Here is a 15,274-nt window from a genome sequence, read left to right on the forward strand (position 1 = left end):
CAAGCAGGCAAATGAGGCTCTCAAAGCCAACCTTGGACTCTCCCACCCCCTCCTGGGTCATACATTGGGAGGGCCAAGAAGCAGCAGTGCCAGCGACGCTGCAGCCCATTCAGATCTAGAGGCCTCCAAGACTCAGCTCCCTGCTCCCTCCATCTGCCAGCGATGGCAGCAATTAGTGACAACTGCCTTAGTGACACCTGGTCACAGTCGGTTGGATGGAGGCCACCAGGCTCATTCTGCAAAAGCTTCCAAGCAGCTGTCAGATGGCATTAGCTCCTGCCTGTTGAAATCCAAACATAGTGGAGCCAGATGAAGGCTCTGGATCTTTGCTTACCCTTCTGAGACGCCAACCCCTTCCAGGTGGGCTGCCACTCCTGTGAAAGATTTGGGCGCTTTCAGATCTCCTCTGCCCCGCAAGCCAGATGCGAACAGAGAGTAGCCAGCCAGTAGGATCCAAGAGGCCTCCACTAGCAGAGAGGCCACTCAAGAAGCAAAGCCTTACCTGGGGTTCTCTGGCCGGTGCTCGGCCTCCATCTGGCCGGGCGGGCGCCCAATATCCAAATGCTGCTCCAGAACTTGCTGCCGGAACTCCGACACTTGGGACTGGCGGTCTTCTTTCTCCTGCCGTAGCCGCCGCTGCCGCGCCAGCCACTTCTCTTCCTCATTGGTGCGCTGGATGAGGAGCGCTGTGGCTGTGCTGCTGCCAGGCAGGGGGAAGATGCTGTGGTTGGAAATGAGGCTGGGCACGGGATGGTGCGAGGCAGACGACGAGTGCAAAGGATGCTGGACTGGCTTGGGGGTCTGGATAGCAGAAGAGTCCTTGGGCTTCTCTGTAAGGGGGGAAAAGGCAGGATGCAAATAGGGTCCCCTTAGCCTTGGAATGCTGTCTGAGGTGGCAGCAGGATACTTGGGGGTATGTAGCATTTGTGCCTATGGTTGTCCACAACTGTGGTGGGACAAAGGATCTTAGTCAGGGAAGAACAGTGTGGCAGGTCAGCAGCACCTCAGTGTCCCAACAGGCCACTGCATCATGCCAGGGCCCACAGTACAGAAAGAGGCAGGACATGTGAGCTACATCCAGCAGATCCAGGTGAACTCACAGTTGTAGACATGGCCCAGGCCTATGTTAATGGAGGTTGATTGATATATATATATGCTATAGGAAGGGTCTCCATTGGCCAAAAGAATTTGCCTAGGACCCCTGAAAATGTTCATCCTGTGTTGAACAAGGCTATGCAGACAAAAAAGCTACATTCTTTGTGCCAATTTTTGGCTCAGGTAACCTGAATACATTTATGCTGATACAGTTCACCTATGCAATGTTCTGCAGCAGTGGAGGAGAGAAGGCCATAGTCATTCGCTGGCCAATAGCTCACATATACAGCAATGGATGACGAGCAGAAATCTGCACAAGACAGAATAACTACAGGAAACCCGTCAGCTCAGCTGAAATGCTTTACCAGAAAACAGTAACAAATTACAGGTTTCTGCACAGACCTTAGGGGTGAGGAAGGACTTAAACCCTGCCTCCATTCTCTTATAGTCAAATTCTGCAGCACAAATCAGATTCCGCACCTGAATGGCAAACCTGTTCAGCACAAACAAAGCTACTAGAGCTGTGCAACAATTAATGAAGTAGTGTATGCAATGAAAACAACAGGACATTAGATAGATCCTGTGGGGAAACTTACTGCAGACTGTGTATCCCATGAGTGCTGTTACAGCGGCCATCACAAAACCACCAGAAACAGCACCTCAGTGAGATCCAAAGCCCACAGATAATCAAATCAGGTGATGTTTCTTCAAGCTCCATGCCCAGGGGCTGAGTCTCAGGTGTTTGCTGGCTATGTAATGCCCATGGCAAATGGGCTGCTTCCCCTGCCCACCCCCAGCAAATTCCCAAACAAAAGCTACTTCAGTGGCTATTTCAGGTCACCTGCTCGGTTTGGCGTTAGCTGCTCAGATGGTTTGACACGCTCTTCTGGTGGGTGACTCCTCAGTCCGTGCAACTCTGACACTGGTAAGAAGGGGCCTTCCATGGCTTTGACAATGCTCTGCTCTTTCTCCCGGGCTCTTTCTCGCTGCCTCTCCAGCTCCCGTTCCCGTTCCCTCTCTTTCTCCCGCTCCCGCTCCCGTTCCAGCTCCTTCTCCCGCTCCCGTTCTCGCTCCCGTTCCCTCTCGCGCTCGCGATCAGCTTCCCGTTCTCGCTCCTTCTCTCGCTCCCGCTGCCGCAGCTCCTCATCCATCTGCAGTCTGCAAAAAACAAGAGAAAGGCATAGCAGGAAGGGCTAATGGGTGGACCCTTCATTTTGTCCCCAAAGGAGCTGAGATCTTCTAACAGCCACGGAATGGTTCCATACCTCTCTGCTGTCAGGCTGGATATGCGTTCGGACTGAAGGGCAGAGAGAGACGAATGAGACAACTCGGTGGGGTACCTCACTCCAGACAGGTGGAGGTGCATGGCTGATGGATGAAGCGGTGGGAGTGAACCAGGAGTTGGAATTGGATAGAAAGGTGAGCGTAGAGCTGAGAGGCAGTACGAATCATCCATCCTGAAAAGAGAGGTGCGGTTAGCCTAAAAAGTCTCGTAGCTTTCTTTGCGTTTACGAGAGAGATGCATTTGGTGACTGAAGAGAGCAAAATTACATGCAGAACACTCTATAATAATTTATAATAATTTATTATTTATACCCCACCCATCTGGTTGGGTTTCCCCAGCCACTCTAGCCATAGGATGGCGACTAATCCCATTTGTGTTGTCTGAACTTCACAGTTGGTACTAAATAAACCAAGCAGATCCTGCTAACAAATACCACAAGTGAGCCCTTCAAAAGGTGTGTACCTGAGACACAGAATCTGTGGCCTTTCAGATGTTGCTGGGCTTCATCTCCCATCAAAACCAGCCAGCTTAATCAATGGTCAGAGATAATGGGAGCTGTAGTCCAACAACATCTGTAGGACAACTGGCTTCCCACATCTGGTGCATACAGTATATGGTAGGACTGTGCCTTCAGCTCTGGGTCTGAGGCCCCACAGCTGTTGCTGAGGTTTGGGGCTACCACCAACACATTTTTGTCTTTCGAGAACTTCATTCCCTCGTGTCGGGGGCCCGCATGCTGGCAGTAGGTGGAGCCAGAGCAACTGATGGGCACAGACAGAGACAAAAGTGTTAATCAGAACAAAGAATAAAGTTTTCACCAAGGCAATCTCTGATCAGAAATCCCAATCTTATTCAGAAGTAAACAATGTTTTTTTATTAAGTAAAAGGCAGCCCCAGTTCTGAAAAAGCGTAGAAAAAAGGGGAACACGCTTTCAAAAGCAGTGGATCCTGGTGCATTAGGGCAGATGGGGCCCCTGGCCCATCAACCTTAGCCTGCCCCCAGCCCTCCTCCACTGCTTGCCTTCTTACTTGCCTGTGAGCTTCTTCACCTTGGTCTCAAGCACTCCTTTTGTACAAACTCGGCAAAAAGGAGAACAAACCCAGAGTTGTTTGGCTCTGCCTATCATTGGCTCTGCCTCCACCCACTCTTGGGCTCCCATCCACCCCTCCAGCCCAAATGGGCACCAGCTACCACTGTTCAAAAGCCAGGAAACATAAAGAGGAAATCAGCGAGGAAGAAAGGCACTCTGGGAAGCTTCAAGAAGTGTTGGGGCTGAGGGCCACATGTTGCCTACCTGTGACCTAGACCCTGCCAGCCTGATCACCATGAAATCCAATCTAAATCTAAACTGTGTTTTAGCTTAGAGGAGAATTGGGGTGGGGTGGAGAATAAAGAGAGCAAAACTTCTCCCAACCTAATTTTTACTTTAAATATTTTGTTCTGTCTTATCCACAAATTATTTCAACCTTAGCAATAAAACCCCAAGAACAGTAAAGTAAGAACATCAAACAAGGGAGGACCGCCACTGAGTAAAAATGCATTATGTCCTCTAGTAAAATAAAACCAGTTTCACGTTTTGCCCCAAACTTATAAAAGGAGGCTATCAAGCACAAGGGTCTTGCAAGGGCATCTTAGAGCTGGGGCATCCCCACATAGCACACCAAGTCTTTAGCCATCAACCCCCTAACCTCAAGAGATGGAGGCATCTGAAGAGTGGCCTCTCCAGGCGCGGGTAAGGCCCATACGCGGACTGTATCCATACACATTCCCACACAGCTGCTGCACTTTTGAATCTGCAGCCTCAAAAAACATGGCAAACGTGCAAGCCACCGAAGAAAAGCTGGAGACAGCTTCTCAGGTTCCCCGCTCACTCTCTCAAAAGGCATTTGTGTTCCAAGCCCATTGCTTGATCTCAGTTCTCCATGGGCACAGCGTGTCTTGCTGACCAGGGCATAACAGAAGCTGGGCGGAGGCAGAAACCGCTCAACAGGACCCCATTCAAAGAACAAATTAGTGGCCCAGCATCTGGACTCCTGCTGCTGCTTTAAGTGATGGCCTGTTGTGCTTTATTACAGCTGTGCTCAAGTCCTCAGAGAGCCCTCCATTGTGGGCAAGACCTGTTAAGACCTATTAGCGGTTGGCTCCAAAGAACACGCCTGGGTAACTGCCCAAACTGCTCAATCAAATCCTGCCTTGCCCACAAGGCGAAGAGTGGGTCCGGCAAAGCTCTTTGCTTGCATCATCTTTGGCCCTTACCTGAAGGCTGGGTGAGGAAAAGGATGGTGAGCCAGGTAACTGGGGTGGTAGTAAGCAGCAGCTGTGGCTGGATCCAGAGTAATGGGAGGCAGGGAGGACATGCGAAGCTCTTCAGCTGTATGGTACGGCCGGAAGCTCCGCAGGTAGTCTTCTGTGACTGCGCTGGGAGGCACCACATGGTGGACAGGCCGTGGGAGGCTGCAGAGTGGAAGGAAAGAGGGAAAGAAGTGGAGGACGTTGTCTCTCCTGAGCTTGTGCTTCCATTGGGGCCTGGAGACCTTTGGTCAGGGCATCTAGTCTCCCCATGTGTGCATCAGTGCCCAGCCCACACTTACGGAGGCAAAAGAGGAGGGAAACAGTGGACTCCATATGGGAAAAGGAGCCACACTGGCAGGCACCACACTTTTCAAGCTCCCTGCTTAGCAATAAAGTGCTCACGTGTTCACTAGAGTGCTCTCCATTTTGCCTTCAGAACAAGATCTATTTATGAGGCTGAGCAGTCAAAGCTGCTGCATTCTGATTTTAAAGCAGTTGTTTCGGGGTGGGGGTGGGACACACATCCAATCATGTACATACCTGACACACACAGCACTTCCTCACTTTGTGTATCATATTCCTTTGCAGGTTGTTTCTGGCCAGATTCCATTTTTGGAAATGGGAGGGTAAGTAGTGTGGCTATCCATCTCAGGCAGGACTGTCTCTCTCTCTCCTCCCCCCCCCCCATTACATAGAATCATCGAGTTGGGAGGGACCCTGAGTATCTAATCCAACCCCCTGCAATGCAGGAATATTCAGCTGTCCCATATGGGGATCGAGCCTGCAGCCTTGGTGTTATCAGCACCATGCTCTAACCAGCTATCAGAGACTTACATGTACACACAATGCTATGCTAGTGTCCTGGTTCCCATCTGTAGACTCAGTTCTTGGACTCTCAGCTCAATTATTGTTAAAGGCTTTATTCCAGAACTCACTACAGAGCCCCAACATAGATCAGGTTACAAGCTATACAGTTCAGAAGACATAGCAGAACTCTAGAACACATGGCTGAACTCCCCTTTTGAAGAGCAGGACAGGCACAGTCATTCACACAGTTGCCTCCCCAGCCCACAAGGCTGAGCAGGCTGGGTCTGTTCACATTGCTGCAGCCATTAACAGATCCTTGGCAACAGAGGTGGAGCTGGAACACCCTGGGTGGGGAGTGCTTCACTGACAGGTGGTGGTGCACGAGTCAAGCAGCTGTACCACGGTGGTTGGGGGATCTGATGTCACTAAGAGGGGACTCTCCCCTGTCAACCTGCTCAGACCCTCTCCAGCATCTCCCATGATTGCTTGGTCCCTCCCCAGGATCTAATTTTGCACTCCTGACCCTTTTCTCCCCTGACAGCACTACCAACACATCTTCATGGGCTCATGATAGCTGTTGTTACTGAAAAAGGACTTTTGCAAATACTGCAGTCAGGAAGACCTCTAGAGGCAACCCAAGCCTGCAAGCAAGGCAGAGGCTGGTTCCCAAGACACTGTCACTTTGGCGAAGAAGGGTCTGTCCTTCTAGTGCAGCCTTGGCCAACATGGTGCCCTCCAGAGGTTTTGGACTACCATTCCCATCAGCCCCAGCCAGCAGGCACTTACTTGAGAGGTGGGAAACGAGAGTCCTGGACGATGGAGTTAGGAGGGATCCCAAAGGAATAAGGCGTCCCCAGCAAGTGAGAAGGGACTGTTGGGCCACTGGCTTTCTCCTGGGGTAACGGGGCCTCAGTCATCAGGCGGTCCCTGTTGCTGCTGCTGTTTCCACCACTGCTTCGTGACCCGGCTTCTTGCTATGTGGAGAAAAAGGGAGACATGATCAGTCTGCAGTCCACCCTGGGCAGGGGGAATGGATAGGATGGGGAGGTTCTGTGGAACATCTCTAGATGTTTTTGGGCTCCAGTCAATGTAGCCGGTAGTCAGGGATCATGGGTCTAGCAATGCCTGGATGGTGACAAATCCCCCACTCATCAGATTCCCATTAATTAATGAAGACTGCACTTCTGTTTGCAGGTCTCATGTCAGGAGCAGCCGTGTTCCTGCAAGGCACACGTGGCGGACAGGAGTCCTGGTGTGATTGACAGAAGTGCTGCACTTTATGAGGCTGATCCTCATCCCATCCCTGCCATCGTTCCAATTTGACGGACTGAGGACCAATGCTGAGAAACAGCAGCTGGTCTGAGGTCACACAAGCAGCCTGTGTTCCAGGTGGGATCTCAACTCTGATTAAAAACAATTGGAAGGTGCAAATATTAATGGCTAGTTGAATACAATGGGACTCACTTTCATGAAACATGCATAGGATTGTGCTGTCAAGTGTGTTTGCATGTCTTTGTATGCCCTGGGGTGGGCAGGACTGTAGTTCATTTGTATAAAATCTGATTTGTATGCAGAAGGTCTTCAACCCAATCCCCAGCATCTCCAGGTATTGTTAGAAAAGAAGCCTGTCTGGAAACCCTGAAGAGCCACTGCTGGTAGACAATACTGACTTAGTTAGAACAATGGCTTAACTCATCAGAAGGCAGCTTCCTACATTCTTATGAATGGGGTGGATGTCAATTGTTAACACACTGTAATATGGTACAAATTTGAACTAAGAAGTGATTACGGAAAAGGCTTTAGCTCAGTGGTAGAGTGGTGAGTGAGTCTTTGTCATCTCCAGGATGTCCCTCAATCTGGAACCTTGGAGAGCCTCTGCAAATCAGTGGGAGCAATACTGAGCTAGATGGATCAATGGTCTTGGACTAGGTATAAAGCAGCTTCCTATGAACCTCTCTCTCGCTATTTATCATAACAGATGGGAGCAGGGAGGGGAGGCCTTTTCCATGTAATGTAGTATTGTTGACAATGAAGGCTTTACAGAAGCATAGAAGCAAGGAGTTCCATGCATAAAAATGGACTTACACCATGAAATGACAGTGTACCCATTATTATCAACCATAACATAAGAACAGCAGAAGAGCTCTGCTGGATCAGGCCAATGGCTCATCTTGTCCAGCATCCTGTTCTCACAGTGGCCAACCAGATGTCTCTGGTAAGCCCACAAGCTGCACATGAGTGCAACAACACTCTGCCCACTTGCGACTCCCAGCGACTGGCACCCAGAGGCATAATGTCTCTGACAATAGAACATTATGCTCCTAAATCCATTAATTTGGAAGCAAGTCCCATTTGACAGCAACAAAGCCAAGGACGTGTGCTTGGAAGGTTGGGCCCTCTTCATTTTCATAGCCCCAGATGGAGGCAGCCAAAAATTGCTTCCCAAGTGCTCCATAGCATGGTTGTAACATCTGCTGTGGAGATGGTCTTGAATTCGTTTGTAAAACTGGGAGTTTTCTACAACTTTCACAACTATGGATTGCATTTGATCCATAAGTTTTAGAAAGCGTAGAATTTGGAAGTTTTACTTGCCCTACAAGTCCTGGGCAGAGGGTTGTATCCAATTAAGTTCTAATCAAAGTACACCCCCCAAAATGGATGCAGCTAGGTTAGCCATGTTTATTGATCTCAGCGCCTCTATTCAGAGAAGAACACAGGATATAACACAATATCTATGTTTTTCAAAAGAATCACTCTAAAACTACATTCAGGTGCAGAGTTATTGTATTACCGTATTTCCTTGAGTCTAATGTGCCATTGAATCTAATGTGCACCTCAGTTTTCAGAACCTTGAAACGTAATTTGGCTGAAAAAGGTGAGTATTACATTTGAGTAAAATACGGTAGTTTTCCTTTTGATAATGCTGGCATTTATTTCTATGCTGGATTCTAATATGAGCCTGAGCTGTTGAATTCCAAACTGTGGCTTTTTGACCAGTATGTGCTAAATCTTAAATGACAGAAAAGAACTGTATGCCAGAATATCACTCCAAAATTGATCATGTGAAATTGCAACACAAAACTCTCTTGATTTTCCAGGTTAGCAGGCTTGCATCCTCCCCACCCCCACACCCCAGAAGCAAATAACATGGAAAGGAGCACTAAACTTCCAGTAGATTCCACTCATTTTCTAGAATTACATTGTGTGAAAGATCGCATAAAACGTGGAAATTATCAGGTAATGAAACATCAGGAAAATGGAATGAAGTGCTATCTGAATGTAGCTGAAGTCACATTTCAAAATGTGAACATTGCAAAATGTTTGGAGTTTGAATTCAGAAATGTTGCCAAAATGTGTGCAAAACTGTCGTTTCATTTCTATTGCATTACTTCTCTTCTCTTTATTCCACCTTATCTGGGGGAAAAATGGGACTAATCCTGACTACCTTCCAGTCTGCTCTATGTTGATGTCAGGTACTGTATGGCTTCTGCTCCATGGACTAGATAGGCCCAGTCAAGTTTCCATGTTTAGAGGCAATATGCCAGTAAATGGGGAACAGACAATGAGGGAAGGCTCTGGCCTTTACACTCTGCATGCAGAGACAATGGGACAATCACTGCTTGAAGCAGGAGACTGGGGCCCAAGTCTGGGCCAACAGCGCTCTCCTGATGGGTGCTATTTAGGGGCCAGACTCTGCAATGCACAGAGATGCAAGTTCAATACTGAGAGCGGCTGCCCTCTATTTGGCTCAGCTGCAGTTTCTCCCCCTGTCTTCTCCCCTGAAAGAGAGACGTTACGCCAGGCCAGCCATTCCTGGAGTGAGTCTGGCATCATCCAGGGTGGCAGATGCTGCACATGCCATGCTGGATAGCCTGGCAACAGTGATGCGTGTACAAAGAGTAACAGAGGGCATGTGGGATCTGGCACTGCCACTAGGGCAGAGCAGGCTGGTCTGTGACCAGTCGTTCCCTGAAGTGGCCAGCCCTGGCATCAGCTGTGCAGGCAGCTGCTAGCCTTTTGCTGTCGCAGCTATGCTGGCAACACCAAGGAGAAAGAAAAGAGGGGAAGAGAGAAAAACAGCATCTGGTCTGGGACTGTCATGGCGGTCCCTACTCCCAGAAAAGTCAGGCTCAAGGCAGGCCAGACGCTCCCTGGGCAATCACCAGCGACTGGGTGGAGAACAAAAATGAAGTGTTGGCCAAGGAGACCAGAAGGTTCCTCAACCTGGCACCTTGCAGATGTTTTGGACTACAACTCCCCCCAGACCTCAACTAACCACAGATTGGGGAAGTAGAGCAGTTAGCTGGGGAAGGGCCGTTGCTCTCCAGGTCCAGTCCTCAGCATCTTGAGGCAGAACTGAAGACATTGAGAGTCTTTAAGTCCTGGAGAGTTGCTGTCAGTCAGTGTAAGCAATACTGAGGTCTCCCCCAGTCCTACCTGGAGATGCCATGCATTAAACCTTGGATTTTATGCACGCAAAGCAGATGTTCTACTACAAAGCTTTGGTAAGAACAGTATAGGGAACACAAGAAGCTGCCTTATAATACCAAGGCAGCGCCTTGGTCCATCAAGCTCAGCACTGTCAACAGTGATTGACAGTGGCTCTCCAGGATTTTAGGCAGAGTTCCAGGGTTACTGTTTTTTAAAAGCAGATTATGCAATGGCACAAATTCGCTGACCGATACTCCACAGTAAAAAAGGGGAAAGCGAAACAAACATTAAGTGTGCTTTGCTCCTTCCTTCCACCCCGCATCAGTGGTGGTTTCTCCATAGGGGTCAGTAGTTCTTATCTACTATACAACAAAAACAATTCACGTATGAACCTAGCTTCATTCAGATACTAAACTCAGAGATGCAGATAGAGAGTGAGAGTGAGAGACAGTACTTAAGGGCCTGCAGTGTTACCTGCCTGAAGATGAAGGTGAGGAGGAAAGTGTTCCTTAAAGATGCTTTAATATGGTTTGGGCAGTTTGTTTCAGCTATAGAAACTGCATATTCTACCCTTAATTTGTTTATATGCTGTCTCTGATTATCGCCTGTCATTTAACTGCTTAACTGCTTAACACATGCCTAACTTGTCTAACGCCCCCCCCCCCCATTACTGGATTTTGAACTGCACTTATCTTTTTCCAATTCCTCATTTTCTGTCTAACTGCATACTAAACAAAAACAAAAACCTGCCAGGCTCCTATCTGAGTCCTATTTGAAGATGCCAGGGATTGAACCACTGAGCTATGGCCCTTCCTTTGAAGATGCCAGGGCCAAATCCAGACTCAGCTGTCCCTAGCCATGATGCCTGTGTGTTCCTTCTCTGTTACAAAATCCCACTAGGAGTTCAAGCTTCTCTTCCTGGTCAACAAGATCCTGTAAGACAAACAAGTGAAAATGAAAATGTCCCACAGCTGAAAGCACGTAGCATGTTCAACGTGCCACCTGGCCACAGGAAGAAGGAAATTTGGGTTCACTTGCTCCTTGTTGCCATCCCAGGCAGTACAGAACAATAAAGGGCCTCTTTAGCAGACAGGACTCAGTGGATGGGACCCTTCGTGATTAACATTCAAAAGGAAACACATTTGGCAAACCATTTCCCCTCCTGAGAACCTGCCCCTTTTAAGGCCAGGCGGCTGAACGCTGACCTTAAGCCAGGCCACACACTGGCAATGCGAAATCTTAAAATATTGGCACTGGGAGCTTTTGCTGAACCCAAAAGTCAATTGGGTCCATTTAATGTGTACTATGCTTGGCAGGGAGCCAAGCGGTCCTTGAAAGCTCTCCCTGGCCCCTTTAAAAGGATAAAAACCTCCTAATGGTTTTGATGGAGTTGTGGGGAGGCAGGTTCTGCTCAGCAACACCCTGGATGGGCGCCCAGGCAGAAAAACAAGACAAAAGAAGTTCATGGATATCAAAAGGAGTCATAATCTGCAGACCCACCCTCCCTTTCCCCAATTATTCCCCTTCTTTCTCACTCCTTTTAAATAGTCAGTCAGTGATGAATGAGAACAGAATAAGGTGGGATAGTGGACAGAAAGCCAGGCTTGCAGATGAGGCATCACATCAAGTACAATATGGGGGAAAGACTTTTCTTGCAAGTTGCTTCAGAATAAAAAGGGGGAAGCACCCAGTGTTTGTTGTGTGTGCCTTTCTTTTGGGGCAGAAGCAGCCCATGGGACGCTGCCATCCCCATGTTAACTCTGCAAGTCTTCAGCTCTCCCCTCCCCAATTGCAAGGAGAGGGAAATACATTCTTAAGGTGCTTGTTGGCTTTCAAGTTGCTTCAGAGTAAAAGAAAACAACAACCACCACCCTGCTCTGCTGTTTGAACCTCTTCCTCCACCTCCTTATGATGCCCATTTTCTCCTATATGGCTATGCCAAGAGTGGACATTGATGAATGCTCTCTGATGTGGTGGAAGGCACATGAAATATCCTTCCCAATGTTGAAGGTGCGTGCAAAGAAGTTTCTGGCTATCCCAGGAACAAGTGTGCCATTTGAAAGTGTGTTCAGCAAGGCTGGCAATGTTCTTCAAATACAAAGGGCATCTCTATTGCCAGAGAATGCCAAAATGCAAGTTTTCCTTGCAAAAAATATAAATTACATTTAATAATTTTTGTTCTGTAAAATTGTATCCATTCTTTCTGGTTTGGCCTGGTTTAGAAAAGAAAAGTTACAAACAATCAAATAACTGGTGTTTTGTGAAGTATATATTCAACTAAGACTCAATAGTGAATTATATTTGAATATCTAAAAGTGTGACAGTTTTTTCTTGTTTAATAATGTAATTAATTTTTTTTGGGGGGGGGGACCTTTGATACCTATGCTACTAATTACTTCTACAGCTTTAATTTTAGAGAAAATGTGTTATCATTGGTACAGCAGTACCATACATAACAGTTGTAACAATATGTTAAGTAAAATTTTTGTCAGTTTTAGAGTTAGACCCATAAGTTGTAGCAGTTGCCAGGACATCACCATGTTCACCTCTACATAGCTCCAGCCTTATTTCAGATATCGTGATACATCGAAATATTACAATGCTTAATCGGTGATATATCACGATGTTGAAAACCAGGTATCACCCAGCCCTACCTCTCAGCTTAGCGGAAGGAGGCTGGGAAACAGTGGAGTTCTGCTTTGAATTTGAACAGGGTTTGAAGAGGAGTTTTTGAGCTGGACTGAGAGCAGCCTGGAGGGCCTGCAAAGACCCACACTGTAGCTTTGACAGACCTGATGCAGGATCAGGAGAGGGTGCTTCTGCCTGGTAAGCCCCACAACACAGGAACATAGGAATCTGCCTTATCCACTGTCAGACCATTGGGTCCACCCAGCTCAGTACTGTCTACACTGACTGGCAGCAGCTCTCCTAGGTTTAAAGCAGGGCTCTCTCCTACCTGGAGCCTTTGGCATGACTTTAAGATCTACAAATGCACTTCTATTAAATGCAAGGCTCAGCTTACAGGGACCAGTGAGCAACAAGCAGCCATTAAGAGAGTGAGCCGGTGCATGTCCAGTAGGAAGCTACCTTATATTGAGTTTTATCATTAGTCCATCCAGCTCAGTACTGTCTAACATGACTGGCAGCATGGTTTCAGGCAGGGGTCTCTTCCACCACTACCTGGAGACACCAGGGATTGAACTCAGGACTTTCTGCATGCAAAGCAGATGCTCTACCACTGAGCCACAGACCTTTCCCAGTAGCACCAAATAGTGCCAGGCAGCAGGCCTTTTCTGGTCTCTCATCCAAAGGAAGCAAAGCCCCATAGTGCTCCACAAGCCTTACAGTGTCCTAAGGAGCACTTAGCCATGTCGTTATGCCACACTTGCCCCCCTCAATCTCCTTATACACAACAGGGGTTTCTACAGGCCTGGAACCTGAAGCTGGAAGCTCCATTTTACACTCCCTAAGGCAGACCACACGCCTCTGCATCACCACAGAGTGTGACACCTTGAAGCATGTGCCGCAGATGAGGATTAAGCAGCTCCTCGCCAGGTGCCATCGGGAGAACTGCCTCTATCAGTCAAGTGTATTTACTAAATACGACCACAACAAACACTCCTGCAAACAGCTGAGAGCTCCTCAAGACTTTCATAATCTCTTCAGAAGATACATCGGCCATAATTAATTCAAAGAGATGGGCCCGCTGATTGGAATTTTTAATGAGCAGGAACATCTGCTCACTCTCTGAACGCAGCGCACGCCTGGAGCGCCACACACCCGGCCCTCTTCGCCAGCCAGCCAACCCTGACCTTCTCCAGAGGGCGCATCCAGGAGACAATGATCCGGATGCACAGGGGCAGGGGTGGGGGCAAGGAACTGACCAACAAATATGGGCAAAAATCAAGAGCCTTGGAAGATGGAGCACAACCCCTAGACCTCATCCTGTTGAGAAAAAAGTGTTCAGTGGAGGCGGGGCTTGCTGCAAACATAGGAAAAGGAGGGTGACCTTGTTTGCTTTGCAAAGGGATTGTTTTGCATAGGCAGAGCAATTTCCAGCGTGCAGTGCCTGCGGCTGCAGGTCCATTTAGAGCAGGCCTGGCTGTGATGAGGAAGGAGAGTGGCAGAAGGGAAGGAGGGTCTGGCTTTTCTCTTCTGCCTTGGAGGATTTACTGGCTGCTTTGTTCCCCCAGAGCCATTAATCACCCCGGGAGGATACAGACACCTATGGAGCCTGAAACAGCACAGCAAATATAAATCCACCAGCCTTTTGATAGCAGCCATAAAATAAACAGGTTAGTCAAGCATTTCATTGGAGGCAGGAAACAAACCCAGGCCCGTTGCAGAAAGCAGCATCAGCAAACCGCCCCAGTCACATGCCTTTGAATAAAGACAACAAGGCGGGAGGGGCAGGGTAGGGTCTCCCGATGAAAACAATGGGCAGGAAAATGTGAACCTTGCAAGGGCTCTTTTACCAGGAAGGTAAAAGTGGCAATCCTTAGGGCACAAGTAGAGAACCTTTGGTCTTCCAGATGCTGCCGAACTGAAATTCCCATGAGCCCTAGAAAGCATGGCCAATAGCCAGTGATGATGGCAGCAACATCAGGTGGGTCAGGGGTCCCCTACACCTTTCTTAGGGCCAAACAGGTCCTGTTGAGCCACACAGTTTGGCACAATGGGGAAGTTGTTGCCTTGCTCACAACTCTGGCACTGGCTTAACCCACTTCAGTGCCTTTGTGGAGAGACTTCAAAGGCAGAGCAAGCTGGAATCTGAATATACAGCACCACACAACCTGAGAGGCAATGTAGTGTAGTAGTTACAGTGCTGGACTAACACCTAGGAAGATCAGGGTTCAAATCCCCACTGAGAAATGAAGCTCACTGAGAGACCTTGGGTCTGGCACCTTGACCTCCTTGGAGGAAAAGTGAGATATAATTGTGAAAACAAACTCATATGCCTTGAATTCTGCCCAAATCTATATAACTGATGTTCTTAACTAGATAATCTGGCTACACTGGTTGCCCTGACTAAGATAATGGTTGGATGAAGGACTTCCTCAGTTATATTTTGCAGACTTCATGGCTCTAGTAGAGCAGTAGTGAGGAACTTGTGGCCTTCCATATGTCACTGAACTTCTACTCCCATCATCTCTCCCACTGGCCTTCCTGGTTGTTAGGAGTCAGACAACTGCTGAAGAACCCTCGATTCCCCTTGATTGTAGTGCTGCCACTGGGTGCTGAATCATGGCAAGGCCTTTTCAGTGATGGTTCCCCAATTGTGGAATGCCCTCCCTATTGAAGTACGCCTGTTCCCATCATTATCAACTTTCAGGAGAAATGTGAAAACATTCCTGTTTAGCCAG

At 48.2% G+C, this 15,274-nt stretch overlaps 1 protein-coding gene across 12 annotated transcripts in view; it reads right to left on the reverse strand.

Annotated features, from left to right (window-relative positions):
- Positions 1 to 15,274, reverse strand: part of GSE1 (Gse1 coiled-coil protein) — a 439,018-nt gene that overhangs the window by 18,666 nt on the left and 405,078 nt on the right. For all 12 annotated transcript variants that reach the window (XM_083513482.1, XM_083513478.1, XM_083513474.1 and 9 more), the window contains 5 exons: positions 6,267 to 6,454; positions 4,638 to 4,835; positions 2,361 to 2,552; positions 1,937 to 2,253; positions 503 to 830 (listed from right to left, as the gene is read on the reverse strand). In XM_083513482.1, coding sequence (XP_083369608.1) covers positions 503 to 830; positions 1,937 to 2,253; positions 2,361 to 2,552; positions 4,638 to 4,835; positions 6,267 to 6,454 — 1,223 coding nt within the window. The remainder of the gene's footprint in view (positions 1 to 502; positions 831 to 1,936; positions 2,254 to 2,360; positions 2,553 to 4,637; positions 4,836 to 6,266; positions 6,455 to 15,274) is intronic.

Source organism: Podarcis liolepis (genome assembly GCF_965112155.1).
Source record: "Podarcis liolepis genome assembly, chromosome: 7".
NCBI lineage: Eukaryota > Metazoa > Chordata > Lepidosauria > Squamata > Lacertidae > Podarcis > Podarcis liolepis.